Raw genomic sequence first — 27,758 nt, forward strand, 5'->3', positions numbered from 1 at the left:
ACTGCTAATATATATATATATATATACTCTGTTGTGTTCATTGGAGATGCGTATTTCTACAGCATATGACAACAATGCAGACTGGTCTACCACAGAGACCTTCCTGTCCTGAAAGCTCCCATATAATAAAGGATTACTTTATTTTATATGGTTATACATCATGAATGGCAACATCTAGATTTAGCAGTGAACCATTTTAATTCAAGAATAAATGATGGTCAAGCATGAAAAAAGAAACGTTACATCAATATACATTTACTTTTTTATTTACTTTTTTTTTTAAAGATTTAATAGCTTGTTTTTTTCAGATGTTTATATCTTACAATATCCTCAGATTCAGTCATTTGTAAAAACATTCACGAGGCATGTATAAAAAAAACAGGGCATCACCAAGTAGACAGATCAATCCACACACCTCCTCAGACATATACATAAAAATGTATGCAACTGTCCCAATGTATTTTACACATACATATACACATTTATATATAAAATACACTTTAAAAGTGTTGGTTTATTTGTTCAAATTGTGGTCGTAATTGGGGTTTCTCTTTTCAATATGTCATTATCATGAAAACTACAGAAAAGTTCCATGTAGAAAAGGAAAAGCTATGATCGCCTGCGGCAGTCTTTCACAGAAAGACCAGAGGAAGGCAAAAACATAAGTCAAGCCTGCCTCTACCAAACAAGGAAAAAAGCAGAATCACTCACTCCTTGGTACAAAAAAGAATAAAGTTTTACAACGGTGACAATAAATGTATGTGCCTGCAGCATCTTACTCCAGGGTAGAGTCCAAAAACCCTCAATAGTTCTCCTTGCATCCTTCTTGCTGGATGACTGAGAAGATCAAAGTGGACTACCACAGATCTTCTCCCTAGTTCCTGTGGAGGAATCCCAGAATAAATGGGAGGGATTTAACCTCAACATTAAAGGCTCCTCAATCTATCAGTAATCATATTTGTATTTGCTACCAAAACTTAAAACCGTGGGTTCAATTGTAACAATAACAGATCAGAATTTGAACACCACTAATGGTCAAATCTGCTCAAAGTATTCTGGTCAAAGAGAACAGGAACATATGCAAAAGGTCAAAGAGACAATACATCCTTCAAAAGAAGCAGCTATAAACACCAGGGGTGTTTATAGCTGCTTAACTGAATAAAGGTGACGGAGAAACGGGAAAATAAATACAAACAATGAAAATTAGAATATCAGCAGGGGTACGCCTGTCAAGTCACACACAAAAAAGTAAAATAAGCATTTGTTGGGATTAATTAATAGCAGAACAACACTGCATTTAGCAATCTTTATGTTTCACCTTTACATCATCTCGGTAAGAACAAATATGAACACAAAGTTCCATTTTGATTGGCTTCTTTGCTTTTACTTCTGCGTGGAGAAGAGAGAAGTTCTTTGTGATTGTTGTGGGACAGGACGGGCTGCTCCGACTAGTAAGTATTCTCTATCGAATGTCAAACCGCACTCCGGCTCAGTCCTTCGACATTAACTGTCTCTTCAGTCATTCTTCTTCCTCTCTCCCTCTCTGTTATTGCCGTCCATTTTAGTGAGAGAATGAAAAGGAACTTTTGGAAGAAAAATTCCACAGGTATTCCACAAAGACACCGTCTTTTACCACCGAGGAAGCAGCAGTAAACACTGTCCTTGCATACAAAAAAACAAGCCAGCGAAATACCATAGCCTAATCCCTGCGGGTTGGACATTTTAAATTCTGAAAACATGTACTACTTTAGTCTAGATGTTTCTCAAAACTCTTCAGAGTCCCTCAGTGGCAGACTTTGCAGCGTTTAAAGATGACTAGTTCATTGTTTGTACACATTTCAATACAAAAAACTAAGTAGTTGATGTGGAAGGAGAAAAAGGAATAATTGGGAGAGAAAGGGATAGAGGAATATGAGGACACTAACATACACAACGACAATATTCAAAGCTGTGATACTGTGGGGGCAAGATCATGCTCCTGAGTCCACATGTGAGCAAAACAGAGTGACACTTCAATGAGCAAGAGGAATACCAAAGACAGTGATGTCAACGGACTTGAAGAGGGAGAGGGACGGAGGGACTGGTTAGGGGAAAAAGTCTGGACGAGGATGTAGTGATAGAGTGACGGAGGAGACGGAGAGGCTAGCTCCACAGTCCTGCGTAGTTGCCGTGCAGGCCAGAACAGAGTGGTCCACCTGCTACGAACAGCTTGGTGCCAGAGTCGTCGTAGCAGTGGGTGTACACCGCGTTGGGGAAGGAATGAATGTCTGAGAAGTAACTCCTCCACGTCTCATCGTGATTCTGAGAGTTGGGAGAGCAGGAGAGGAGAGAAGGAAGTGAAAAGTAGTGAAAACTAAATCTATGACAACAATGCTACAACATCTGTGTGAGGTCAACTCAAGCTAAGCACTTATATGTTTATTATCAAAGGCAAATAGGCAAATAATGTGTACCAGCCAGCCTTTCCCTGTCGAGAGTTTGAGGATGCCATCTCCTGGGAACTTCCGGTACCCTCCGCCTGGATTTAAAGGGTTCTCTAGAAATCTCTGGGCCCGGATGTCGTAGAAGAGAAGGGAACCTTGACCGGTGCCCACTGTCACAATGTGCTCGTAGAAACTCACTGAACGGATCCCTGCACAGACAAAAGAAGTCTCGAATGCATAGATACTCAAAAGTAAACGGCAGTATTTAAACATTGTCATGACGTAGTTTCGGGAGGTAATCAGCCCTCCGCTTCTGCCATTGCTGTAGCTTCTTTTTTTTTTTCCTTCCATAAGTTTACGGATTACTCACCACTTCCTCTCTCTCTTGAATTGACAGACTTGATGCTGTGTGTAGGCTGCCGTGGATCCAGAAAGGACACATGGGCCTGAGAACCCACAGCGTACACCGACCATTCCTCCCCATATGCCAGACACACATTCTCTTTGCAGTGAGGCAGCTTGGTGGACAGTATCTAGAGGGAAACACCATAGAATGTTAAATGGGAACTAAGTAAAGGTGATGTCAACAACAGTCCTTCTTTCTCCGTATAGTTGACACATAATTGTGCACATGCATGTCTGTGACACTCCATTAAATAAGAAAAGTGTACGAAAATATAAGAATATTAGACGGATATTTACTATTTTGGTGAGCAATCGATCTCGTATCAGACTTAACTGGCAGTGTAAAAAAAGCACTAATACAACTTGCAGCAAGCTGTAGTCACCCTGTTCTCTCTTAGCTGAATGTATCACTATGGTATGAAGTATGCAGAGAAAACGCATCACATGATTATTAGTCACACTATAGTAATGGGAGTTACCTTGCACAAGTTGTGCTCAGCTTTCCAGAGGTGGAAATAGCCATCCAGAGACACAGCACCAAGCTCCTAGAAAGGGAAGACACACATGGGAAGACAGATGTAAATAACTGATGCTAAGATGTGCAGAGGCAACAGGCTCTGACAGTCAACTTGTTTGTTTTGATGTGAAACTTCTAATACTTTGCAGGCTTGACCACTACTGTGGTCAGCTTGAAGGATTGATACAGTGGATTTCTCTGGTGACTCACTTTCAGCGTAAAGAAATACATCTAATCATCCACTCCTGTAGCACAATCCACTCCTCTGATGGCCATGTGTACGCTAAATATCCAACTATAAAGCAATTGTAAGAAATCAATCACATGGTTCCCCAGGACGATGATTCTTACCTTATGGTTGTTGTTGAAGGCCAGGGCACGGACTTTACAGTTGTATGGGTTAGTGTACTCCTTTGGGATGTCCTTGAGGGCACGGTGGGATATGTGGGCGTATGAGGGTACCGCCTCTTCATTCTGACTCCGCTCCGCCTGGCTCATTACTTCCTCTGTCACCTCCCACAGGCCCATGGAGCCATCTCTGGACCCTAGGAATTTAAAAACACATGTTGATTACTGCCTAGAGTATTTCTGGCTCCACGAACAGCATACAAAAGTGAAAAATAGACATAGGATTGTCATTTGGGTATTGTGCACAATGCTCACACAGCAGTGGACATTCATACAACTAAACTCATATACCCAACTCACCAGAAACCGCCATGTTGTCACTGATCCAAGCTATGGAGAAGATCCAGTCATTGTGACCTTCCTGAAAAAATAATGGCCACTATGTAAAAGCAAAACAACCGTGTGTTCTTCTGCGTGAATTGCTGAACAGCTATTGCTAAACGGTGGCTGGGAAATATGAACAAAATATACATCATAGTTATAAAATCTAATTATTTCACCCCTCTCTGGTTGAGAGTATGCAATCAGGGAATCAATCACAAGTGTTATCTTGGTATGAAAAGTGTTGACCAAGTGGAACATTTGACACTCTTTGGCACTTAATCAACAGTCAAGGAATCACAAAAACATCCTTAGAATTCATCCTCTGGGGACAGCAAACCCTCCATGATACGCCATGCTGGCAGGACTCAAACACTGTGGCTGGTGGACAGACAGTGCAATATATTTTTGCAAGAATTGTAACAGAATGACTTACAGTGGGCAAAAAGAGAGGATTAGAAACCATAAGCGATGACTGGATGTCAGATAACCCAAACCACTTACATCTCCCACACAAACAGGGTCCAATGTGGGCAGCTGGTAGATGGCCAGGCTGTTGGGGTTGTCTCCTCCTGTAGCTAGCAGCGTTCCAGAAGGGTTGAGTTCAATAGCGTGGATCCCACAGCCCTGCTGGTCCAGCCGGGCACGGGACACTCCTGTGGGTTGGTAATGCCGCCCCGCCACCACTGCACCCACCGCACCCACTGCACCCACCGCCCCAGAGCCTGCACCATGACACTCCCTGTCCTTCAGCATGGGAATGCGTGTTATCTGCCCTGTCAGGACATCAGCTACAAAAAGCTGCAGGTAAAGGAAGGAAAGACATCTGGTTAGAATATCAAATATTTGAGTGCATGTAATCTTACACTAAGTGTTAGAAATATGTCAAACCAATGAATGCAGGTGAGTAACAAAATGACATCTCACCGTGTTACACTTGGTCCCACACACCACCTGCCTGTGGTTGAGCCACTGTGAAGCAAACACCTTGTTGAGTCGCCCTAGGGAGAACTCTCTCTCCTTGAGAATGCCAGGGAGCCTGCCGGCGGCAAAGCCCCGGAGGCTCCGCTGGAGCCGTAACTCGTGCTGCTGTTGAGGTCTGAACTCCCGCCCCCGGAGGGCACATACCACTGAGCGCCGACTGCACCACCACTGCTGGGCATGACGTGATGAACAAGAAACACGGCTCCGCTTGTGTGGCGCTTGACACCAGCCCAGCTGAGGAAAGAGAGGGGGAAAATAAAAATTTAGTGGCAAAACCATGACTTTAGTCAAATCCAACATGTTTCAGAGACTAGCAATAATAATGTTTTACTTACAATTGCGGAAAAGTTTAGTGGATCATGGAAATATTACAGCAGAACCACACACATCCTTGACACTTCATCGGGATGTGTACTCAATTTACAGACCTAGTCTACACAAAAGCCCTGAATTTTATATTGCACAGGTAGGCCAATATTATTGGCTGTCTATGATGTAGGTTAAGACCACCCCTATATTTAGTCAGTAGACCTCATAACACACACACACACACACGCACACACGCACACACACCTGACCATTCATTTAAACTTTGCAACACTAAGTGGCTTGTTGCTAAGACTTTTATGGGCATATAAATCTAAATTGGCCTGTAAAATTGAAAGCTCTCAAACTAACAATATACAACTTCAGGCTTTAAAAGTGATATTCCACTTTATTGTGTTGATTTATAATTTACTTTATAGAGATATTTAATTACACAGCCAAAGCTGGTACACTAATATTGTATACAAATTGCAATTTGCCATAATGGTAAAATTATATTACCTGGGACTCTCTTAAAATGAAAGAGGTAACACAGAAACTGGCAGAACAGCTAGTCTTGAAAGAAGACATCAGATGGATGAATTTTCACTTATTTTAAAGCTGCTTAAATAATGCAGAGTACCCAAACGTTTGGAAACGTTTAAGGGTCCCTGTCCCTGAGCACCATTCTTCTATACAGAGGCATACACCAGTTCCTAATCATTGTTTTGTGAGGCATCTCATACTTAAAGGATATGCAAAAAAACCTGTTACATTTTGTTCGACATATTTGATCGCTCACACAGAAACAACCAGAAGAATCTGAATTGGCATCACAATAACATTACAAATGTTATGGGATGATTATGAATTGTCTAACCTTGGCCTAATTATTCATACCCATTATAGGCTGTGTAAAAACAACACAAAAAGCAGACTAAAAAAATAATTATATTGACATAGATTTGGTTTAATTCTACTGATGAATGATTGTGACCTCACACACATTGGCATTGTTAACATACGATGCAGAAAAAGGAAGCTCGTACAGTATTGCTATTTTTAATGAAAAGCTAGTGATGCTGCTGACAAATTTAAAAGCCAAAGCTTAAATTATGGTGTCAGCAACTGGGCTCAGGACTGACTGATGAATGTCCATTCCATTATCTTGGACAGGCCGATCTACGGTTGGTCTGTGTATATTATATATATATTTAAGTGAGCTATGCTAGCTAACTTAGTTAACGTATATCTGCTAACGTTAGCTTAACAGCTAGCAACGGCTAACGTTATGCCTTATATTTGGACAAATTCCGTTTTAAATTATGACAAACGCTCTTCTGGATAGTGACTGTAGGGTGACAGGTGATGACCCCAAGCGAACAAGGGACTGTCAATTGTATCTACCAACGAACATGTTATTTAATCGTGATTACAATCAAATAATAATAAGACGAGGTAACTAGCCCTTCGGCTAACGTTGACCCAGCTGTCGCATTGATAACGGACACCCTTTGGATAACGCCATGCTAACATTAACGGGTAACGTTTCTGACTTTCAAATATAAACATGTCGTTAACAATGACTGCAGTTGTCATCTGTTTGGTGGATGTTATGTTCACATAGTGTAATATATTGTAGTGGTTCATTGGTTAAAATGTCATATATAGCTTGCCTCTGACATGGCTTTAATCAGCTAAAAACCTGGTTAGCCCAATGCTAGTTAGCATGCTAATATAACTGACTAGCGTTAGCTTAGTTAATACAGATCCGCACCGAGTTTCCGCCTACCTGTTGTTGGTCCTTGGGCTCTCCTGCCTTCCTTTTCCTGCTAACTGTTTTTCTCGCCATAATCTGAGACACACAGCTCCCTCACCCACATGGAGGGTAAAAGTGACTCTGGACACTGGATCATATAATGGCGATATGCTGTGTTGTTCCTTGGCCCTCGCTGGCAGCGTCCGACGACGAGCAAGGGCGATCACATACGGGAGAGGTTGGTTAGTCACCGGTTTAGGATTGTCGCTGACCTACTCTCATTAGCTTGCCTTCTTGGCTCCCAAGTAATAATACAGTCTGGTTGTACTCCTTTTTCAGATTCTAACAACGTCGCTAGCTACAACCAGAGGGTACACACTCTCCTTTTTCTCCTACCGAGTCGCGTCAGCAACGGCGAAAACATTGACCATCGCGCAGCCGCACTAAAATTAAACATCAACAAAAACAAGGTCGTACGTGAACGCGAGCGTCATGCGTGCTCGTTCACGCCAACTGCGTGAGATCATTGATCAGATGTTTTCTCCCCGTTTTAAGGAAATACTATTTTGTGTCAGCGGGAAAAGAATGTTTTTTTAATATGCCCAAATATAAATTTCATAACAGCAATCTTTTATTGTTTTAATTTTTATTTCAGGAAATGTGTCAATACAATCCAATCATGAGCTGTCAAATGTGTGCTTTGTTAGAAAATGCAGTTTTATTAAATGACAAAAATAATAAAAATATTAATATTTTTATATAATTCATTGGGCATTGTTCTGTCTGTTATTCATGACATTTGGTATCTATATTTGTAATAGTTATTGTGAACATTGAGAACTTCTAGCAGGCCATCTGGACAATCTCAGGTTAAAGGGAAGAAATCATACATCTTAATATTATAAATTCTCCAGAGACTTAACTTCTGCGATTGTTCTTAAGGTGGCCATTGTTTGGTTGAGCACAAAATCATTGATGACATGAGAATCTGAAATCACACAGATGGCTTGTCACTACCTAGGACCTCAACTCATATCTGTTAACAGACATTATACACGACTCTGTAATCTTCTGTTTATCAACCCTGGTGAGCTCAGGCAGACCAAATATGGTCTCTATATTCTGATGCATAACTGTCTTTTTTTCTGCTGATGGGCCACACAGATGTTTCCAGTTGCCACTGACAATACCTGTATGGACACTCATCTGTATTGTTGCTGCAAACTGAACCAAGAGAACAAAAAATGCATTTGCTGTAGAAGAGGAACAAACAGGGAGCAGGAGAGTTGTGCTTTCTCATCAGCTGCATGTCAACACATCTAATATGTTGTCACCATACTTGAGAAAAGAACCTATATCAAATTAAGTTTAAAAAAAATTCAACAAACAGCAACGATGAACAGTCTCACCACTGAAAAAGATGTGCACATTTAATCATGAGGATTTTCCAAATCATTCAAGAAGAAATTGAACATTTTGCAAATCACATTTCAGGAGCTTGGGAAAGAACACTTAACTCAGTCAACTCTTAATTATACTGTTGAGATATTTCAACGTTCATTAGGTTCACTGGCGCCCTGTTAAATTATGCTGCGACTTAAGAGATACATAAACCCTACGTAATGACAACCTACCCGCACAACGGAAAGGGAGGTCGTCCAGAACCTGCCCGTGTTGTGTTGTTTGCGTGCATCAGGCACCGTCCTTTCCACAGAAACAGCAGAATGGATTGAAGGACAGGTTGACGATGACGTGCGTCACATTAGCAAACACTGGGGTGTTTTCACTTTGCTTGCAAGTTGGTTGAAAGCATCCCAGAGGGAGATTTATTTCCTGCAAGCATGTGCTCATTTGTCTGGTTTTAGTGGTGCCGTATATTCTGCAGATGCTTGGTCGAAGCAAAATGATGTCTGTATTGGAAATAAACCACCCTATAAATTTTTTTCCAAAACCAGGCATTGTTTTAAAATTGATTTGTGGGTGGATAATTAATTTTTTGTAATCGTGAAACATAGAACAAAGTACTGGACCTGCCCCAAGCAAAGTGCTGCTTCTCCAAAGTCACATTTTGCTAACTTTGAATCGTTAATCCGTTACCACGCCTCTCACGATCCCCATCAGTACCACGGAGATCAAGATTACAGGACATTCTGTCATCCTTACCTTTGGTGCAACTGAGCAGACATGCTTTTTAAAACATTTGTGTAGCACTGAACCCAGACACATACTATGAAAATAAAGGATCCTGGCCCTCTTTTAAACACCCAATCGACATATATGGGGGAAATGCTTTTAGCTTGTGGTGACAAACATTTGTTAAATTTACATTTAAGACTGTGGAGATGGCAACAAACCTAAAATCAAGATGGCCACTCATTTCATACTACACATGAGAAAAGAAAGTGGAAGTCAACAAACAAAAAGTCATGTTTGATTAGATTGTGTGACATGAAATCCAAAAAACAGAGAATAAATTATGGCGATCACTGAAATCAAACCCATTCTAGTCATATCCCAATTTCTATCAAGGCTTGAAGACCATTTCTTATCTCCCGACAACATTACTCGAGTCAACAGTAACACAATATGAAATGTCTCTATTGCACTGTGATGTGGCTGCAAAAACAAGCCCTCACTTACATTTTATTTGTTTTAAACCCACTCACTTTTTTTCCAGTCTGCAAACAGAAGTCCGTGACAGTTCAACGTGAGTTAACATATCTTATATTATCGCATCAAACTCTTTATGTTTAAATGAAAGTATCAGTGTAGTATTTTAAATAAGATGATAACATATGAAACCTGTGTGCTGTATGTGACACATCAGTGCCAGGGGGTTATGGGATATTTCTTATCATTTCCTAGACAGGAACTTTACCTCAGTCTCCCCACTGCTTTAACAGGCCCTTCCAGTGCAGGTTGAAGAGCGTACTGGGAGAGTAGCATCTCTAATGTTCTGAGTAATCGTGACTACGGATCTATTATGCAGTTCCTAATACAGAAATCAAAGAAATGGACTCTTTATGCCGACATGAAAAAGCGCCCAAATGAACAGAAAAACAGATGAATTAATGAAAGAACAAAGTAGTAGGTGCAGGGCACCAGAGCAGAGAGGGCACTTCTTGAGAGTCAGTTGTCTGTCTGGCGACTGGGATTTCGATTTTTTTTTTCTTTTTTAACGTTAGTTGGCTCAGTTTAAAGAGAGCCTCCTCTAGGCCCCCCGCCACCATTTACCAGGTCTGCACAGCGCAGTGGAAGATGGCAGCTTAGTCGTTTGGGAGTTTCAAGAGTTCAAACGGGTCTTTCTGTGATGCAGAACCCGTCACCAGCTCCCCATTCGGTCCTGCACTTTTGCCTGCAGACAGATAGGACTTCCACGATAGGAAGCAATTCGGAACGGCATTAAATCGCCACAGCTCATTATATTCAGTTTCTCCATTTCCAGCGCAGTCATTCTTCCGATTCTTGAATACCCTAGCAGTCCAAAATCCTGGGAACTAACCCCAGGATTTCTTAGAAGAAAAAAAAGAAAACACCACCATGAAGTATTGTTAAGCTTTTACCCCCTCCACTCTAGGCACGCAGTCTTTAAGAAGTGCTGAGACACGATACGTTTTAGCACAGAGAGAGAAATACAACCTTCTCCCAGCTGTCCCTTCCACAGCCAAGGCAAGGGCAGGACATGGTGTGACAGGGTAGGCAGAAGGGAAGGGGCTGTGTTGGGTCGTAGCGGGAGGCGAGCCCTGGGCTGGGCTTTGGTTGGCTGGTTAGCTCGGCTCAGCTAGCTGCTGCCCGAGCCATCAGGTCCTCTAGAGCCTTGTCCTGATCGTTGTTGTGGACCAGCAGCACCTCTTTGATGGCGTCCCGCTGAAATCCCATTTCGCCAAATCTTGACATTAGCTCAAGGAACTGCAAAGCCTGGGAAGGATGACAAAATGAATAAAACTACAATAGCTAAAATAATCTATTAATGTAATCTATAGATTTATCCTGATTATCAAAAGATAGGGGGTGTCGCTCATATTTAAAGACTAAACACCGTGTTTTCTAGCTTCTAATTATTTGACTTAACGTATAAACACAATGCACGCTCTTCAGGTGTACAGTTAGCTAATAGCAAATAGTACAGACCTTTTCCTCTGAGCATTGGTACATCTCTAAACATTCCTCCACTGCAATTGCATCGAAGCCCCGCTCACACAGACGCCCATGGACAAACAGGTAGTCCAGTACCTTAGACAAACAATAAGTACATTTTTATTTACAAAATCCATAGAAAATGCATTTTGGATTGAAATTATTAAATGATAATGTTTTTAATGTATTGTTCCCTTTATCCTGTTTGCACCTTGCATCTAAAGCTAGATCATCATTTAAAACCAGCTAATACAAATTCAATCTGATATACTAACCCCCCTAATTAGTTGACAGTGGTTGATTGGTCATATTGTGTAGTATTAGCTGTACAGATCACAGAAATATATCTATTGCCATAACTTTTGAGACAACAGAAGGTGTGATGAAACAACTTTATTTTTAATTTAAGGCTCTATTTACAAAAGAACTGCACTGAACCAAATTACACGAGCACACAAACAATGAACTGTTGAGCACGCTGACGAATGAATATGCTAGGAATCCAGATTCCTGTGCATTAGTGCGAGAGGGTGTCGCACCTGTTCCACATTCTGCCCCTGTCTTTGCATGGCCCGTAGGACACCCTCATAAGAGTAGCCCATGCCCACAAGGGTTTCCACACACTGACGCTCGCTGGGGGTCATGCTGAGCAGCGCTCCACCACACGGCAGACCAGCAGATCCGGACCCGGGGTTGGCCTGGAGCAAAAACATGAATGAATGTCAATGAGGTTCCTGAGATTCGTTATCTACCATCACTGGTTAATCTATGTCACTATTCCAAAAACAAACCATGCACACAATTAGTCTGGCAGTATGTGATCTTATGCTCACCGGTTTTGGTGCGACACTGTTTGTGTGGCTGGTCGGCTCAGGGGGAACAATAACTTGGGCCTTGGGTGTGTGCGGTGGGCTGCCATTGATTAGGTGCTGTCGGGGAGCAGGGAGTGGGCTGTACCTCAGTGGCTCTGGGTCACCAGAGTCAGAGAGCTTGGGAAAAGTGAGAGAGCGGATGTTGCAGGGGCGATCGTCGGTTTCAAACCCCGTTCTGCCAGGGTGACCAACTCTGTCCATGTCCAGCAAGGCAATCAACCCGTTGGGTTTATGGGAAAAGCCAGGTTTGGCTGCTAAGCTGGTGTTGATGCTGGGAGGAGACGGGCTGTTTCCGCGTGACATGTGGGAAACCTCTGGTGGGGATACAGAGGGAGGAGGAGGTTGAGGTTGGGGCTGGGGCTGGCTCTGAAGGATGTTCCTGAGCTCCTCCCTATCGTCCAAAGTTTTGAGCTCCAGCTTGTCAAAGGGGTCCTCTTCCCGCTCAAAGTCAGCTAGGTTGAGGCTGTGTAGCTGGGGAGTGCTGGGCAGGATTTTCCTGGGGCCAAGGCTGGGGGCAGGCAGTGGAGTGAGGATGTCGTTATGGCTCAGCCCCGCAAGGACGGGATTCAACGCTGGTGGTAGAAGGTCCTGGTCCTCTGCAGCAGACCGGGGTTTCTTCCCACCACCAGCATCCATGTCCTGGGCCTGTGCCGAGCACTCCCTGCTCTCCGCCTCCTGCTTGGCTGCTGCTGCCTCTTCTGCTCGGGCTTCTGCTGCTCTGGCCTCAGCCAGTTCAACCCCCCAGCGCACGCTACGCCTCTCCAGAGAAAAGTCATACTGTTGAGACCGCAGAAAGAGGAAGAGAGTAAGACAGGCAAAGAGGGCACATAGAGCGACAGGGAAAAAAAACAAGAACAATGATGAGTGTAAGAGCCACATGAGATTACAACATCATTAAAAAAAAAAAAAAAAAAAAAAAAAACCATCTAAAATTGAGGTTGCTGTAATTTATAAACAATAACAATAGGTCAGCATGGTTAAGCCTGCTGAGGATGTAAGTGCAGCATACACTGGTGCAAAATCAACATTTTCCTGTGCCTTACCTGCGAGTCGACTAGCAAAGAGCGACAGTCTGGGAGACAGAAACCGACAGGAAGCCCCACTTTGGCTGGGCAGCGGAATTTGTCATTGATCTTGAAGGGAACAGCATCAAGGTAGCTGATGGGTCCTGTGTCCAATAAGAAAACAAAGTACGCATATATTAGAACAGACAGTGGAACTACAGGCACCTTGAACCTACACTTCACTCAGAAGGATCAGTGCTGTCAAACAGTGAAACAAGAAAGTGTTAAAAATAGGTTCCTCACCATTGTTGTATGCATCTGATCCAGACTTCCTCGCAGCCATTTAGAGACTCTGAAAGCAGACGTGAGTGTACACCAGGTGTAAAGTTAGTGAGCAGTGGGAATGCCATATTTTTTTAAATGTCAAAGAGAGTTCATATTTACATGGACGGTCAATACATCAACGACCTATGGGGCAACAGTGTATGAAAATGGAATTCCCCTGCATCCGTCCTTCTTCCCCCGCCTTTCAAGCGTGACATTTCTTCGGACAAAGCAGATTATAGTTTGCGTCTTTCACTGAGCTCACAAATTGATCCTAAAGAAGAGTTTTAATCAAAGCGCATGAGCAACGACACTTTATCACATGGTCGTGCAAATCATTTTTTTCTATTCAAATCAAAATTATTCACTTTCTCATTGGCTTTGTACATTCCACCGTTTTTGCATGTCAAGTCACATAATCCCATTATTTGGTCATGCCTCGCAACAGTGGCTGACATTGTCAACACAGAGATGCCACTGTTTCCACATCCGCTCAACACAGAACTTTGATCTGTGTGCTGCTGAAGTCTGGTGTTCAGTAGATAAAGTGATAGATTTCATCCACTCTCACGGCTGAAAACGGGCTGTTTTTGTTAGTGAAAAGTGCTTAAAGCTCCAATAAGCTAAATTGTAAATAAACACTGAATCAATGGGAAAATGTGGGGGGGATTGAATTTTCACATATCTAACTTAGAAACTGTTGTGGCCACAACTTCACAGAGACCTGACTCCATCGTGGCCTCCCGGATAAAGCTATATGCACTTGATTAGCAAGGACTACGGTGGGATAAGAGGAACCGGACTCGTGTTTTGAATCAATGATACTCGAACACAGACGAAGTTGATGGACAATGTTACCCTGATGTCGATTTTTATTTTTTATTTTTTTTTGAAAGTTAAGATACCAGCCATATTATCTGCCTGGGGAATTCAGCGTTTTGTTTTTGTTGCTGCTCTCTACACTCATCTGGATGCAATAAAAATAAAAAAAAACTACTGTTTTTGTTTTGTTTTTCTTGCGTAACACAACTGCATTTTGTTTGTTTTTGCAAATTCTTATATGAAGACACAAAATGAGCAGCAATACACAGTAGCTCGTAGTACACTGCAATCTGCTGACTATCACCAGCACCAGCAGAGTGACTCACGTGGGAATCCATAATTACATTACATTACAGTCATTTAGCAGACGTTTTTAACCAAAGCGACTTACAATTCAGAGTCTATCACATTTCTACACCGTAGGCACAACTACGGGAGCAATTACAAACATCTATGTGAAAACACAACCTATAGGCAGGTTACTTGTACTACACTAACCTGGGAGCTGTTTGTTCAGCGTCCATTAGCCCCAATTTAGAGTTTAGGCATCACACTTTAACTTGAATCTAGACTACAGACTCTCTGGCTGATCATGAGCGACCACAGTGATGGGCCACACGTGATCAAGAATGATCTCGCGATCAGGAGTTATTTCTCTTATCGGATGTCTTTAATTTATTTGAACCGTGTGACGTTATACACCACGTCGGTTGGTTAGAATCTTTTAGTTACTCGACATAATGTTATACAACACCACATCCACCATACACGTCTGTTCTGCGTGGCGGTTTTTAACAAGTTAGATTGTACTCGAGGTTAGAGTACAACCACTACAGCACAACACGTTAAGGTAGTCGTGTTAGCTAGCTAGCTTAGTGGGATCTTAACTGCTCCAAACTTAAAACGATACCGAAAGGATCGCAGTACCTACAATTCATCACGTAACAGGTTTATCTTTAAAATTGACGTCAAGGATCCCAGCTGTCACGTAGTGGGCACACTTTACGCACGATAACGTTTGCTCGTTAGCTCGTGTCAATAAAGTTATAATAGTGTTGAGCAACAAGCTAAGCTATCAGTACTCTGGTCACTCCTAGCTCAACGCAGCTAACGGCTAACATGTAGTGTCAGTTTAGCTAAGAAGTCAACGTCTGATATGACATGAGTGTGGGTGAAATAGTAAAGTCCAATGAATGAATTCACTAAATAACCACTAGCCGCTGGATAATGTTTCATAGGTAAAAGCTAGTGTTGATGCTAATACGCTGAGCTAGTGGCCTGGCTGTAATAGTATGTGGCTGGTTGAGACAGACCGCTGTCTCTGCTGCCACCGCCCCTGAAACTAACCTGAGCTCACATATAACCACAGACTCCTCTCACCTGTGTCTGCTCCGTCCTGTTTGTTTTTTCAAAAATCCCAAACGATGTTCTTGCCGAGATGGCACTCAAATGTAAACTATTCTCAGGAAGAGTTTTATTTATACTGAAATCCCTTTCCTGCTTCAGCGTGGGACGCCATCTTGATTTGTCAAAGCTCCCTTTCGACTGGTTCCTGTCTGACGTCACTCGGCTACGTTACGTCAGAACATCACATCCAGATGTGGAGGCGATGGTGTGAGCTATGCTGATAGGTGCTGTTTTTAAAGCAAAGGTAGCGAAAGCAGTGCTTCTCGTCATTCAGATGAAGGTTTTGAATAATAGAGTAAATTGTATTAGTTAAACAAAATGCACTCCTTGAAATTGATTTATCAAAGAGCTGGGGCTGAAAGAGTTTATTAATGTGTGCATTTTATTGCCTCTGATAAATGTTTATGGTGCCCTTTAATGTCGGCTAATTCTCTTCAGTGCTGTGTTTTCCTAGGGACATGTATACCGCCCTGCTTCTAATGTTAAAATTTAATTTACAAAGAGACAGATGTTAATTTCTGTGTTTGTTTTAATCAGATTATTCGATATCCGGAGCCATTAAGATACATGATTAATAGAGAGAGAGAGTGACAGAGCAGCATCTAATCTAATTCTTACCCAAAGTTAGCTGTTAGGTAAAGTTAGCTGTTAGGTAGTGTAATAATAAACCTCATTACCTCGTTCATTTCTGAAATTGAAAATATTGTGCAATTGATTGTAATCAACTCGGCTATACAGATGATAAAAACTAATCTACTCAGTCAAGCCACTTTGTTGTCAGAACTGATGATGATAAACTAGTGAAAGCAGCATGTAAACTATTGATCAAGTATAATATAGTGAAATGTAGGACTTCCTAAAGTATGCTGTGAAGTTCTTCGATATGTCATCTCTGAAGAAATCACAGAACTAAAGTCAAGCATCAGATGTCAATTGTTTGTTTAAGGAAAGAAGGTAGCCTAACTTAAGTGAGAAGAAGTTAAAATGAAAGCTAACATCGAGCTGCCTTTTTAGTGATCAATAAATGTATTAAATATAATAACGTCATCGTTTAAGAAAGCGAGTACACGTAATTTTAGATAGTTATTGTAGTAACTTTTAAAAACATCTAAAATTGTAAAATGCACAAATGTCTGAATGTCTTCATTTATTTTTTTAAATCTTTTTTTTCCAACATGATTATTTTTGGCTTCAGCATCGAGTGCGCGCACGTCACGTTCAGACCCGTTACGTGCTTTACGTTTTGCAGACACGCGCAATGATAGCCGGAAGCACCGATGGGAGGAAAATAAAAAATCGATGCAATCCAGTGTCAATCGCGAGTGTAAACCGCTAACTTACTGTCCTTTTTCGCGACGGTAGGCTCGAATTGATCAGCCTGCTTTTCCGCCGCCAGTGCGCCGGAGGGGACGGAAGGAGAGCTGCTCCGTTTGAACGAAGTTGCTCGGTTAGGGGGGTTTAGCTGACGTGTGGAGAAGTTGAGACTGCCGAAGAGAGAGAGAGAGCGGATAAACAAACATAAACAAGCGGGGATCAGCTGAGCGCCTGTCCGAACACCGAACCAGCAGCAGCACGGAGAGATGTCAGGGAGAGAGAATCTCCTCTTTCGAGCCCGAGAATGATCCGCAGGAGACCGTTGACTTTACACCGATACTAGCTCCAGGTCAACTGTCAACACTGGCACACAAAGAATTTCGGAAACACAACACGAGGACCAGCTATTAAGCAGAACATCCACTGCTCCTGTCACTGTATCTTTTGTCGAGACATAACCAGGCTAGCATGGACGACCAATGAGTGTACCTCAGCTGTAACGAAACGAACACACATTACAGTGCAAAGGAGACGGAGGTAAACACTTTTTTATTAACTTTGCATTTCCCCACAAAGGGCCTGCGAACTAAACCAACTGACTTGAGCTAGCTCGGCAGGGCCACATATCCTGTTTTGTGTTTGAATCCTTCATGTGGCGGTCAGTTTAGCAGCAGGACTCTCATCTATGCAGGCGTGTTTCTTTTTGTCCTGAACGTGTTCTAGAAAGACTCATCAATACAAACAAAAAGGCAAACAAGATAGTAGGTGTGTTTGCTGCAGAATCAATTGTAACCATGAAATGTGAAACATATGTAGGATCCTGACAGTATCATAATTCCCCCCCTCCCCCTCCTGTGGCCCCTGGTGTCAGAAGTGGGATTAACATGGCCCACCAGGCAACCCCTAGTTCCCAGAAGGCCCTGATGATGGAGCTGAAGTCTCTGCAGGAGCAGCCGGTGGAGGGCTTCCGCATCACGCTGGTGGAGGAGTCTGACCTCTACAACTGGGAAGTGGCCATCTTCGGACCCCCGAACACCCTGTATGAGGGAGGCTACTTTAAGGTGGGGCCAAGCTTTCTAATAACAGGAGGGGGCGGGACATCATGAGTTCATACCAGTCAAAACATGTCACCTGGTTTAGATTATGAGACACACTCTTGGAAGTTAATTCATAGTCGGCAGTAGAATGTACGGGCTGCCTTGTGGCTTGGGAGCGGGAGGGTTGCCAGTTCAAGTCCCCCACAGGGACCAAGTACGGAGTGTGCACTGGTAGCTGGAGAGGTACCCTTGAGCAAGGCACCGAATGCTGTATAGTAGCTGCTCAATGCACCTAATGCGAGGATGAGTTAAATGCAGAGATCTTTCATTGCGCGTGGTGCTGTGTAAAATTGTGGGACAAAAGATAGTTTATTTACATTTTTCACACGGTGTAATTGTGCTCCTGTGTGTAAGTTTTCTTGGCGAATAGGATATCTAGGGGATTGCTGCAACTTGGAAAACAGCCAGGTAGTAGTGACAGTGACTCTGTTTAAAGTATCAGAGCAAATAAAGTCTTAACATGGTTATTGCATTTTTTTAAAACTATAATTCAGCAATGCCCGAGCTCAACTCTGCTGGCTCACCTCTTTCCGCTCACCTCTGCTGGTATAAGATTTATTTATTTATTTTGGATTTTAAGCCTTTGTAGACAGCCATTTAATATTTCTTTAATTTTTCCTCTTTCGCCCCTCTCCCTCCATTCTCCTTGTCCAGCCCTCTCCCCCTTGCTGTATGATGGTTGTGCTTCAGATGGCTATTTTTAGCTATGAGACCGATTTATAAATGGCACCTCAGCACAGGAAAAGAGTAACGGAGAAGGGCACGACAAGACTCATCTCGCCGTCTTTCATGTTACTTATTCAGTGTAACTTCTAAAAAGTGTGGTACAGTGAGAGCCCGCATTCAAGTCAAGGCAATGCAGACGATGCTGTAATCTTCCAGGAATGCCAAAATAGTTCAGAGGAGCATGTGTTGCTGCCGTCGTTGATCGGGTTAGGCTTTGCAGTGACATCCTGTTGTACATTCTTGTCCCTCTTTCAGGACAGACAGATGTGCAACAGCTGGAGTTTCCAATTTACCTGCAAGTGTTTACAAGAGATATGTAACATAAAACATTTAGCCTGCAGACACTTTCAAACCCTGGACCTTATCTCTTTGCAATAATACTATTTAGAGTCTGTAATACTACAGGAAGGAACGCCTGATGTACTTTTTGTGCAGGTGTGATTGATGAAGTATTGGTATTGACCAGTGTAACGATGTAACCCTGCATGGAAGCTCACGTGTCATGACATCTGTGTTTTTAATGTCCCAAGGTTGCTTCTGGTGTAGCGACGAGTTGTGGAGCAATGATAGTCCTATCTGAGTGTCAGCAGCTCGGTGAGAGCCGGGGTGGTGTTGCACACACACACACACACACACACCCAGGCCTACATGCCTTTCACCTAGATAATTGCGCAATACGGAAAGAAAACACAGAAACCAGAAGTAGAGTTGCACAGATCTGACTTTTCCGGTCCTGATACCGATATTTGGGCTTCTGTGTATCGGCCGATACCGAGTACAGATCAGATACCGGTGTTTAATTCATAAACTGTATGCCTCAATGTGTGGAAGCGACGAGGATCATTCTTTTATGTTTCAGGCTTGACTTGATCATTGCTTTTCCTAACTTTGTAAAACCCAATATAACAAATGCATACATAGATATAAATGTACTCAATTGTTATTCATTATTAAAATAGTAAATTGTATGCCAACAAATTTACAGTATACAATTCAAGTGTAAACCCTTTTTAATGCAGCAACACATTGGTCAAAACTTAAACAGGAGTTAAGATTCCAGGTATATAAACATAGAACTGAACTGAATAGATCGGCCCCGTTGTCACCCGATCCAGCTATTTGATTCAACATCGGCCCGATATCCGGTCCGGTATCAAAGCATCACTAACCAGGACTGTTGTGTCACCTAATGCCTTGCTCTATTGACATTCATTCCAAATGACTGACATGCATGATAACCGCTTCGTGGTGTGATTGTACCTAGAGACCATATATTTCAATGAAAGGGGACAGGATGATACTTTGTGGTTAAACACTACAACGACATTACAGATAGACTTGGAACAGTGAACAGAATCCAATTTGTCATATCGCTCCAGTGTGGACATATCAAGTTTATCCTCATTGAGATCTAGATTAAAGTTCATAGCAATTTATATCTCCTTGAGACACCTGCATCACTTTTGCTGACTCATGTTGTTTCTCTTTATTTTTGTTGAAGGAAGAACTTTATTTGTCTCACTCGAGAAATGATGTCTTACAAATATTACAAACTCGTATGTTATTTGTTTATTTGGATATATAAAGCACTTTTTTTTTTTCCACATTCAACATATCGATGTGTTACGCCAGCCTCCAAAACATCAACTCACCTCTCCCTTGGCTCTCTTCACCCTCAAGCTGAAACTTAGCATAAAGGAAGTCAAGCTTGGTAAAAACATGTGTAGACTGTCGACCTGTTTGTTCTCCCAGGCTCACATCAAGTTCCCAGTTGACTACCCGTACTCCCCTCCAACCTTCCGCTTCCTCACCAAGATGTGGCACCCCAACATTTACGAGGTAAAGCATGTTGTGTCTCTCATTTTTGTCATTTTCACACAATTTGTTTTAGCCGTTATCCATGCCAATTTGGTATTTGTATAGTTTGTGTTAAAATGGAGCCATTTAGAGGCTAAATGTAGACACGCTCATGTCGTCATGACAGATGTTGAATAGTGCATTTTGTTCTCTTTCCAGAACGGAGATGTGTGCATCTCCATCCTGCACCCCCCCGTCGATGACCCTCAGAGCGGGGAGCTGCCCTCTGAAAGGTGGAACCCCACCCAGAACGTCCGGTAATCTCTCCTCCACACAACCTTGGCTTCTCTGTGCTCTTTAATCCATTCTACAACACAGACGGGCAGCCTTTTTATAACTTTGCTGTTATTTTGAATGCAATGTGGACATTCATAAGGGCAGAGGACTTTCCAATGTTCGTCTACAAACGGAACAAATAACAGAAATTTAAACCTGAGCAGATCGGTTGCAGCATGTAATTGATCAGGTTCAGATGAAGCTAGCTACAGTTTAAAAAAAGCCAGAGTCGAGCTTTTCTTTCATACAAAGTCAGGATCTGATATATTGGAGTGTCCTCATTTTCGGTCTGTGTGGTTCTGTCGCAATCAGGACGATCCTGCTTAGTGTGATCTCCCTGCTCAATGAGCCCAACACCTTCTCCCCGGCTAACGTGGACGCGTCTGTCATGTTTCGCAAATGGAGGGACAGCAAAGGCAAGGACAAGGAGTACGCAGAGATTATCAGGTAATTCACAATAATGACTATTTTTCATCCTTGTGCAGACAAATGTTCAATGTGCTTACAGAGAATCACCCGGTCTGTCCGCATAGAAGTGACATTAAACACTGACTTTGAGTTTATTCCTCTCTGGTTTACAGGAAGCAGGTGATGTCAACGGCGGCAGAGGCGGAGCGCGATGGCGTCAAGGTGCCGACCACTTTGGCGGAGTACTGCGTCCAGACCAGGGTTCCCTCCCAGGACAGCAGTTCAGACCTCCTCTATGACGACCTCTATGATGACGACATGGAGGAGGAGGACGAGGACGAAGACGAGAGCGAGATGGAGTCCGTAGGCGAAGCCGGGGGGATCAGCCCCACGGAGGACGGCGGGACGTCCACCAGACGCTACGACAACCAGGACGACTCTGGCAACGAAGACTCATGATGATCTGGATGATACCCCACCCCCCTACTATTATGTGTTGCGTTACGATTTTCAGTGTGTGTGTGTGCGTGTGTGCGCGTGTGTTTGCACATACAGTGGGGTCAAAAGTCAACTGCCAAAAAAAACATTTCATCATTTATTAAACTAAAACAAATGGTCGTTCAAACAATAGTTGTAGTCGAAATCAAAGTCAGAATTTGTGTGTTTCCACCGTTTGCCTTAATTACAGCTTGCACTCCATCTGGCATCAGATGTTTTGCAGAGAGTTGAAATTATTCCAGCACTGTTTTGAGAGCACCCCCCCAAAGTGTTTTTGAGGTTGCGTTATATATCACTTTTTTTTTTTTTTTTTTTTTAAATGCATGCCTCTGCAGAACAGAGTGGTGTCCCTCTACGGCCAGTGTGTGATTAATCTTGTGCAAGTTACTGACCCCAGACGAGGCAAAACATCCCCCATGCCTGAATATTTCCACCGCCGTGTTTTTATTCCCTGTATTATTATTATTACTCTTTCCTGCAACCAGCTCCTCACGGACTGCACTGTAAGCTGTTTGGTTGCAACCATGACATTGAATTTATTTTCTTGGTTGTCAACAGTGAAATTTCAGTATTGTTCAATCCACGCTAAACTATCAGACTTGTTTTTGCCATTAAAAATTTAGTTTAACTGCTACAGTTTTGTCGGTCTTTTAACTGTAGTTTTTGTCAGCTGGAGTAGGAATTTATTTGCTTTGTTGGCTTTGCGTCTTGGCTGCAGATGCGTGAAAATGTTTGCTTTAAACCATAGTGCCATCTCCAGTTGTGTCTCGTCCTTGTTTGGGTGAGAATAACTCGGTTTTGTGAAAATCTTTCCGGCCTTTAAATCGGAGCCATGTTATCATGACCATGCATTAACAGTTAATTCGTTATTTAAAATACATAATAAATAACATTGTGCGGGAGCGTACATGTGTTAACATTTGCATACATGGTGTGAGACAAAAAATATCAGAATTTAAATTACAAGCATTTCCCAAAGATACAAAAAATCCCACTCATCAGTTCTAAATAACCTTGTGCAAAGTGAACAAGCCGTCTTTGTTCTTGATAAATGATGGAAACAAACTGTCCTCGTGGTGGTTTCTTGAACCCCGCTGTAGCTGGCCGGCTCTTTGTCGGGCTAGTCCACGTCAGATTGTCTGGTTCCGTGTTAAACGATTGTCTCTATCCACCGTGTCTTTTACTTGTTGCTGTTTTTAACTTCTTCTGTTTAGTTGGTTGACATTCTGTCCTCCCTGACTTGTCCCCTGTATTTTTCTGGGAGGGGCGCCGACGGTCTGGCTGATGGACACTTTGCTGTTTGGCTCATTAACCGGTCGATGAGCTGGCCGGCTCGTCCTGTCATTGTCCCCTCAGTGTGTCTTCTGGCAGAAACTCTGTCCCTCACACGCCTGTCTGTTCAACTTAACATTGCAAACACGGGCTCCGTCGTGACTCCATCCTCTTGGACCCACCTTCACGTCCGTCACGACTGCACTCTCATGATCCCTTAAAGTAATGTCATTTGGTTAGGAGGGGTGGGGGGGACAAGGTCTTGACCTTTTCTCACGTCGCCTCCTGCACCTCTGTCTGCCTCTTAAACCTCAGGGCCTCAATAGACTTTCACTGAGAGAGAAAAACCAGTCAAGGAGAAACTTAAAAGGCTCCTCACCTCCACCTACTTTTTTTTGCACTTTCTGCGTCACTGGGTGGTTGTAGAGGGCAGAGAGTGAACTCAAAGTCTCCAAAAACCCACCGCCAGCGTGTTTACACGTGACTGAGTGTTGCTGTTGGTCTTGATTAAGGTCCTTTAAGTTGATTTCTCATTAGTCGGCTTGAGTCAGAGTTTAAAAAACATCGAACTGCACCTGTAGGGACTTTCTCCTTGAGAACACATTATGTTGCGATAGATGTGAAAATGTTACGTTTTTGAGCCAATGCGACTTTGTGAAAATTGGACGTTGTTGCTGTGCTACACCATGTCCAGAGTCTGTATATCGACAGGGACAAAATCAACATGCAGCTTAGCGACACATTTGCATTTGAATGAATATGACACTGATTGCCTGTTGTGTGTGTGTGTGTGTGTGTGTGTGTATAATTACATTTACTATTCATCTATTGACTACAATGTCAGGGTTTTCTTGTTCCTGTCTCTGTGGAACAGGTGCAGACTTCTGTCTCACTAGTGAGTTTGCCCAAATGCCCTCTTGGACTTTGTCCAGCTGAAAAACATTGCTTTCTAGTGCTGTTTTGGTGAGGACTGGACTGGCTGAGGATTTGACTGATTTAAAAAAAAAAGAAAGAAAACTGAGTATTAAAGGTTTGGACACGCTGGACATAATGTGACTAATATTACTTGTGTGGCATCAAGTAAACCATTTGGGTTGTGTTTTTTGGTTGGTGGTATGAATCTGTTGCCCTTTTCAACACAACAGAGCACTGCGCAAACCTTTGATTCAAATGGATGGATTTTATGACAAGGAAACCAAGTACAGCCCCACGATCGTTCATTTTGAGGACTATGGAGCAATGGCTGCATGTGGTGGATTTAACGCCGTTTGAATAAACTCTGTTAGGGATACCTTTTTGGATTTTAATGTGAAACCAGAGGAGTGAAACATTTCCTACGGGCTCTGTGCTTTGGAGGCTCACAGAGACTGGATCCTGGTGAGGACGTGGAGAGGAAATCCGTTCCTGAACCGGATCTTTAATGGATTTGATATCAAGGCACAACAGGAGGAGGATGAATGCCAGAAATCCTGTTCTTCTCTAGATGTGGTCCCCATTTTTTTGCCCATCCCTCACCATATAGAGAAGTAAAATCATAGAAATGAAATGTACCAATGTCATGTGCATCTGCTGAATGACTAGTCTGACATATTGGGGAAATATGCTCCTTTACTTTGTGGCTGAGATGAGTAGATCAATACCAATCTAATGCATTAAAATGAAACTACGGACGCCGTTTAGCTTAGCTTTGCACAAAGACTGGAAAGAGGGAAACGTTTAGTTTGGCTCCGTCTAGCTATATCTCATTTAATCTAGGGCTGCACCCTCTTAGTCGATTAGTCAATTTATCTGTGTTTTTTGTCGACTAAGATTTCCTTTGACAATGAGTATTTGCTTTTTTCATGTTGAATGACTTATTTCCAAGATACTTATGAGCACATCACCAGTAAACACAAGATTTAAAGTGGTGCTTTTATGTGATTCTTTGTAGAGAAACTCAAGTTTTACAGATCTGTCTATTAAATCAACTAATCAATTAGTCGGCTAAGAATTTCTTTAGTTGAGGACAGCAAAACCCTTAGTCTAAAAATGTCAATTCTTTGTTTTGCAGAGGTTGTGTGGAACTATTTCTTGGCTGGTAGTAGTAACTTCCAGGAGTCCACCATGAAACCCCCCTTAAAACAGAAAATTGTTGTTTTTACACTCAGGGTTTTGTAAAGATTGAACAAACAAGATGTAAAGTTTTATTGAGTGAGCTGTAGAGGTGCTGGTAGGCTGACTTTGGTACCACAGGACAGATCCAGGCTAGCTGTTTCCTCTGTTTCCAGGCTTTATGCTGACCTCAGCTGACCGCTTGCTGTCTGTAGCTCAGTATCTAACGGACCGACATAAAAGTCGTGTAAATGTTCTCATCGAACTCCTTGTCAGAAAGCAAACAATTGTGTATTTCCCCAAATGGCCAACTATTCCTTTTTGATATGAAGCTAAAGCCAGTAGCAGGTTAGCTTAGCTTGATTTAGAAACTGGAACAGGTGAAGCTACCCTGGCTCTTTCCAAAGGCAACAAAATCCACCTACCAACTCCTTTAAAGCTCACTATTGAACATGCTGTATGTTGTTTGTTTAAAAAAAGAAAAATATCGTGGCCAGGAGACGTCCTGTAGTCGACCTTTAGCTAGCTGTTTCCTTTTGTTTCCAGTCTTTGTGCTAAGCTAAGCTAAGCTAACCAGCTGCTGGCATTAGCTTCACACTTAACAGACACAAGCGAGTGTCATTGATCTTCTCATCAAACTCTAGGCAAGAAAACAAATAAGCTTATCATGAATTTAGAAATCAGAATCTGCATTTTTAGAATTGATCTTGTGAAGAGTGAAGTTGAGGCGTAGTGTTGCCCTTAAGAGAGCACATTACAGTGATCTTCAAACTTAAAATCCTCTTTTTTGACTTTAATGTATGCCTTGTTTTTATAAGGAGGGCAGGTGGAGAAGAGCTCAGGGGGCCTTTGAGGGAAGGAGATCAAACAATCATTTTCTCTGAGGGATTACGATAGTTCCCAAATCCCAACCTAAGAAATGACACAAAAAAGCGCTGCAGTTTAAGATGAGATGTTATTCCATACACACCGTTACGAAGGCCTGAATGAAATCATTTAGTTCATTTAACCTGGGTGTGTGTGAGCATGTGTGCACATGTGTGTATTTTTTTTCCAAGTGTGTACCTTCGCATGGTCACACACTTGGACTGACCTGCGTGTGTCCACACATTGATGTTAAAGCTGTCCTTGTTTCTTTTCTTTGATGTTATGTCATTTTATTCCTCATCATTTTTGTGTTTGTGAAGATGCAAATGTCACTCATAAAGTTTCTATTGTAAAAATATTATACATTGTTGGGTTTGTTTGCAGTATAGCTTTGATATCTGTCGCTAAGCCCACGGTGAGCTGGTTTTTGGAGTAGAAATAGGATTGATATGCAAATGGTGGTATACAGTTATTGTGGTTAAGTTGGGAAATCATTCAAAAATAAAACGGTGTCATTGAAGCCTGTCGAAAGGTTTTCCCCTTATTTTGCTATTGGCAACTGGTCACTACTACAAGCTACATGGATAATTAGTGTGCTACGGTAAATGTATTATGTGCTTAAAGTTTTGGTTCACCCGACTTACATATAAATACACTGTTAGTGGTATCTAGTCATACATATTGGTTTAATTTGTCCAGATGTGATCAGAGAGTTCTGCTTATGCTCTTGATACAATTGATTTGAACGGGACTTTGTGTCTTGTGGAAGAAAATTACATTTTAAAAAACCCTACAGCAACAGGTGTTATAGAAAATAGTCCCTATGAAATCGTTTGACAGTGTGACATGGTCACGTTGCTGTTCAATGTTTTCTTGTAAAGCTTTGAGCACCACTAACAGAATTCCATTCACCTCCGCTGAACCTTCCTGAAGTGGAAGTGAAAACCTTAAAAAAAAATAAAAATGAATACCTCAAATCCTGAAAAATTAAATCAAACTATTCACATTTTTTCATGGTGAACTGACCCTTAAAGGTTCCTCGATGGCCAAAGCTTGTACAGCATTATAGTAGTTAATTCCACCTTAATTAAAAGTCCTTATGACACCGAATGCATAAAAAAGATTTATATCTTACCTTATAATAAGATGACATTTGAACTAACATGTTGCAGAGGAAATGTTTAATCACGAAAAGAACTGCTGTTTCAATGGAGAACACTTCGCTGTGTTTTATCACTGGGAGAGGAGCTTTTCTGCTCTACAGGCATGAAATTAATTACTGGTTTATTGAAGCCCTGATGGGTCTCAAAGCAATACTTCAGCTTTTGCTCAATGCACAGTGTTACTCTACAGTAAACTGTGTACGCCTTGTGAAAGTGGAAAGGCCCTTTCACTGACCTCAAGTTTACTGCCGTTTCTTGTGTCCTTACAATACTCAGAAGACAAATAGCAGTAAATTGAAGTGAGCGCTTCCACTCAGCTTAATGAGTTGCAAGAACACAATTGTTCCTCTAATTACGCCTATTTCAACCCTTCAGCAGAGGCTGGTGATCCCGCAGCATATTGGAAGCAGAACGTCCCCGTATAGAGTACAGTGTGGTGGTGCCAGTGACCAGGATCAAGTTGGGAGTCCCACTTGAGTTTCACCGTTTGCTTGTGACAG

At 42.3% G+C, this 27,758-nt stretch overlaps 3 protein-coding genes across 7 annotated transcripts; 1 reads left to right on the forward strand and 2 right to left on the reverse strand.

The window, feature by feature from the left end:
• Window positions 1-250: 250 nt before the first annotated feature.
• On the reverse strand, window positions 251-7,576 carry dcaf12 (DDB1 and CUL4 associated factor 12). The gene is made up of 9 exons (XM_031855505.1): window positions 7,157-7,576; window positions 5,002-5,292; window positions 4,579-4,875; window positions 4,054-4,114; window positions 3,697-3,890; window positions 3,308-3,373; window positions 2,794-2,956; window positions 2,454-2,632; window positions 251-2,301 (listed from the first exon to the last, which is right to left on the reverse strand). Exons 1-9 carry the CDS (start codon window positions 7,214-7,216, stop codon window positions 2,143-2,145), a joined length of 1,470 nt encoding a protein of 489 aa, XP_031711365.1. The 5' UTR covers window positions 7,217-7,576; the 3' UTR covers window positions 251-2,142.
• Window positions 7,577-8,521: 945 nt separating this feature from the next.
• Window positions 8,522-15,815, reverse strand: ubap1 (ubiquitin associated protein 1). Of its 3 annotated transcripts, none has more exons than XM_031854596.1 (7): window positions 15,663-15,815; window positions 13,440-13,488; window positions 13,176-13,300; window positions 12,094-12,909; window positions 11,800-11,958; window positions 11,255-11,356; window positions 8,522-11,041 (listed from the first exon to the last, which is right to left on the reverse strand). In XM_031854596.1, the coding sequence occupies exons 2-7, from the start codon at window positions 13,477-13,479 to the stop codon at window positions 10,901-10,903; spliced, it is 1,383 nt and encodes a 460-aa protein (XP_031710456.1). In that variant the 5' UTR covers window positions 13,480-13,488; window positions 15,663-15,815; the 3' UTR covers window positions 8,522-10,900. The 3 variants fall into 3 exon arrangements, with proteins under 3 accessions (XP_031710456.1, XP_031710438.1, XP_031710447.1); XM_031854578.1 differs by having other exon boundaries at window positions 13,440-13,680; XM_031854587.1 differs by lacking the exon at window positions 15,663-15,815 and adding an exon at window positions 13,581-15,656.
• Window positions 15,816-16,945: 1,130 nt separating this feature from the next.
• ube2r2 (ubiquitin-conjugating enzyme E2R 2) lies at window positions 16,946-22,499 on the forward strand. 3 transcript variants are annotated; one of them, XM_031846653.1, is made up of 7 exons: window positions 16,946-17,540; window positions 17,695-17,768; window positions 17,875-18,064; window positions 20,579-20,665; window positions 20,843-20,940; window positions 21,272-21,406; window positions 21,541-22,499. In XM_031846653.1, exons 3-7 carry the CDS (start codon window positions 17,888-17,890, stop codon window positions 21,824-21,826), a joined length of 783 nt encoding a protein of 260 aa, XP_031702513.1. In that variant the 5' UTR covers window positions 16,946-17,540; window positions 17,695-17,768; window positions 17,875-17,887; the 3' UTR covers window positions 21,827-22,499. The 3 variants fall into 3 exon arrangements, with proteins under 3 accessions (XP_031702513.1, XP_031702504.1, XP_031702495.1); XM_031846644.1 differs by having other exon boundaries at window positions 17,727-17,768; XM_031846635.1 differs by lacking the exon at window positions 17,695-17,768.
• The last annotated feature ends 5,259 nt before the right edge of the window (window positions 22,500-27,758 follow it).

This window comes from Anarrhichthys ocellatus, unplaced genomic scaffold (assembly GCF_004355925.1).
Source record: "Anarrhichthys ocellatus isolate YVR2014 unplaced genomic scaffold, GSC_Weel_1.0 scaffold1, whole genome shotgun sequence".
NCBI lineage: Eukaryota > Metazoa > Chordata > Actinopteri > Perciformes > Anarhichadidae > Anarrhichthys > Anarrhichthys ocellatus.

What these genes read in the sequence shown, in the direction of transcription:
- dcaf12 (XM_031855505.1), bottom strand. Translation starts at nt 7,216, where the DNA reads ATGGCGAGAAAAACAGTTAGCAGGAAAAGGAAGGCAGGAGAGCCCAAG. An exon ending in ACCCTGTTTGTGTGGGAGAT is followed by an intron (nt 4,115 to 4,578) that starts GTAAGTGGTTTG and finishes TTATTTTTTCAG; the next exon opens with GAAGGTCACAATGACTGGAT. An exon ending in CGACAGGGAAAGGCTGGCTG is followed by an intron (nt 2,302 to 2,453) that starts GTACACATTATT and finishes CCCAACTCTCAG; the next exon opens with AATCACGATGAGACGTGGAG.
- ube2r2 (XM_031846653.1), top strand. Translation starts at nt 17,888, where the DNA reads ATGGCCCACCAGGCAACCCCTAGTTCCCAGAAGGCCCTGATGATGGAG. An exon ending in ATGAGGGAGGCTACTTTAAG is followed by an intron (nt 18,065 to 20,578) that starts GTGGGGCCAAGC and finishes TTGTTCTCCCAG; the next exon opens with GCTCACATCAAGTTCCCAGT. An exon ending in AACCCCACCCAGAACGTCCG is followed by an intron (nt 20,941 to 21,271) that starts GTAATCTCTCCT and finishes TGTCGCAATCAG; the next exon opens with GACGATCCTGCTTAGTGTGA.
- ubap1 (XM_031854596.1), bottom strand. Translation starts at nt 13,479, where the DNA reads ATGGCTGCGAGGAAGTCTGGATCAGATGCATACAACAATG. An exon ending in ACAGTGTCGCACCAAAACCG is followed by an intron (nt 11,959 to 12,093) that starts GTGAGCATAAGA and finishes TTTTTGCTCCAG; the next exon opens with GCCAACCCCGGGTCCGGATC. An exon ending in ACCAATGCTCAGAGGAAAAG is followed by an intron (nt 11,042 to 11,254) that starts GTCTGTACTATT and finishes CATCCTTCCCAG; the next exon opens with GCTTTGCAGTTCCTTGAGCT.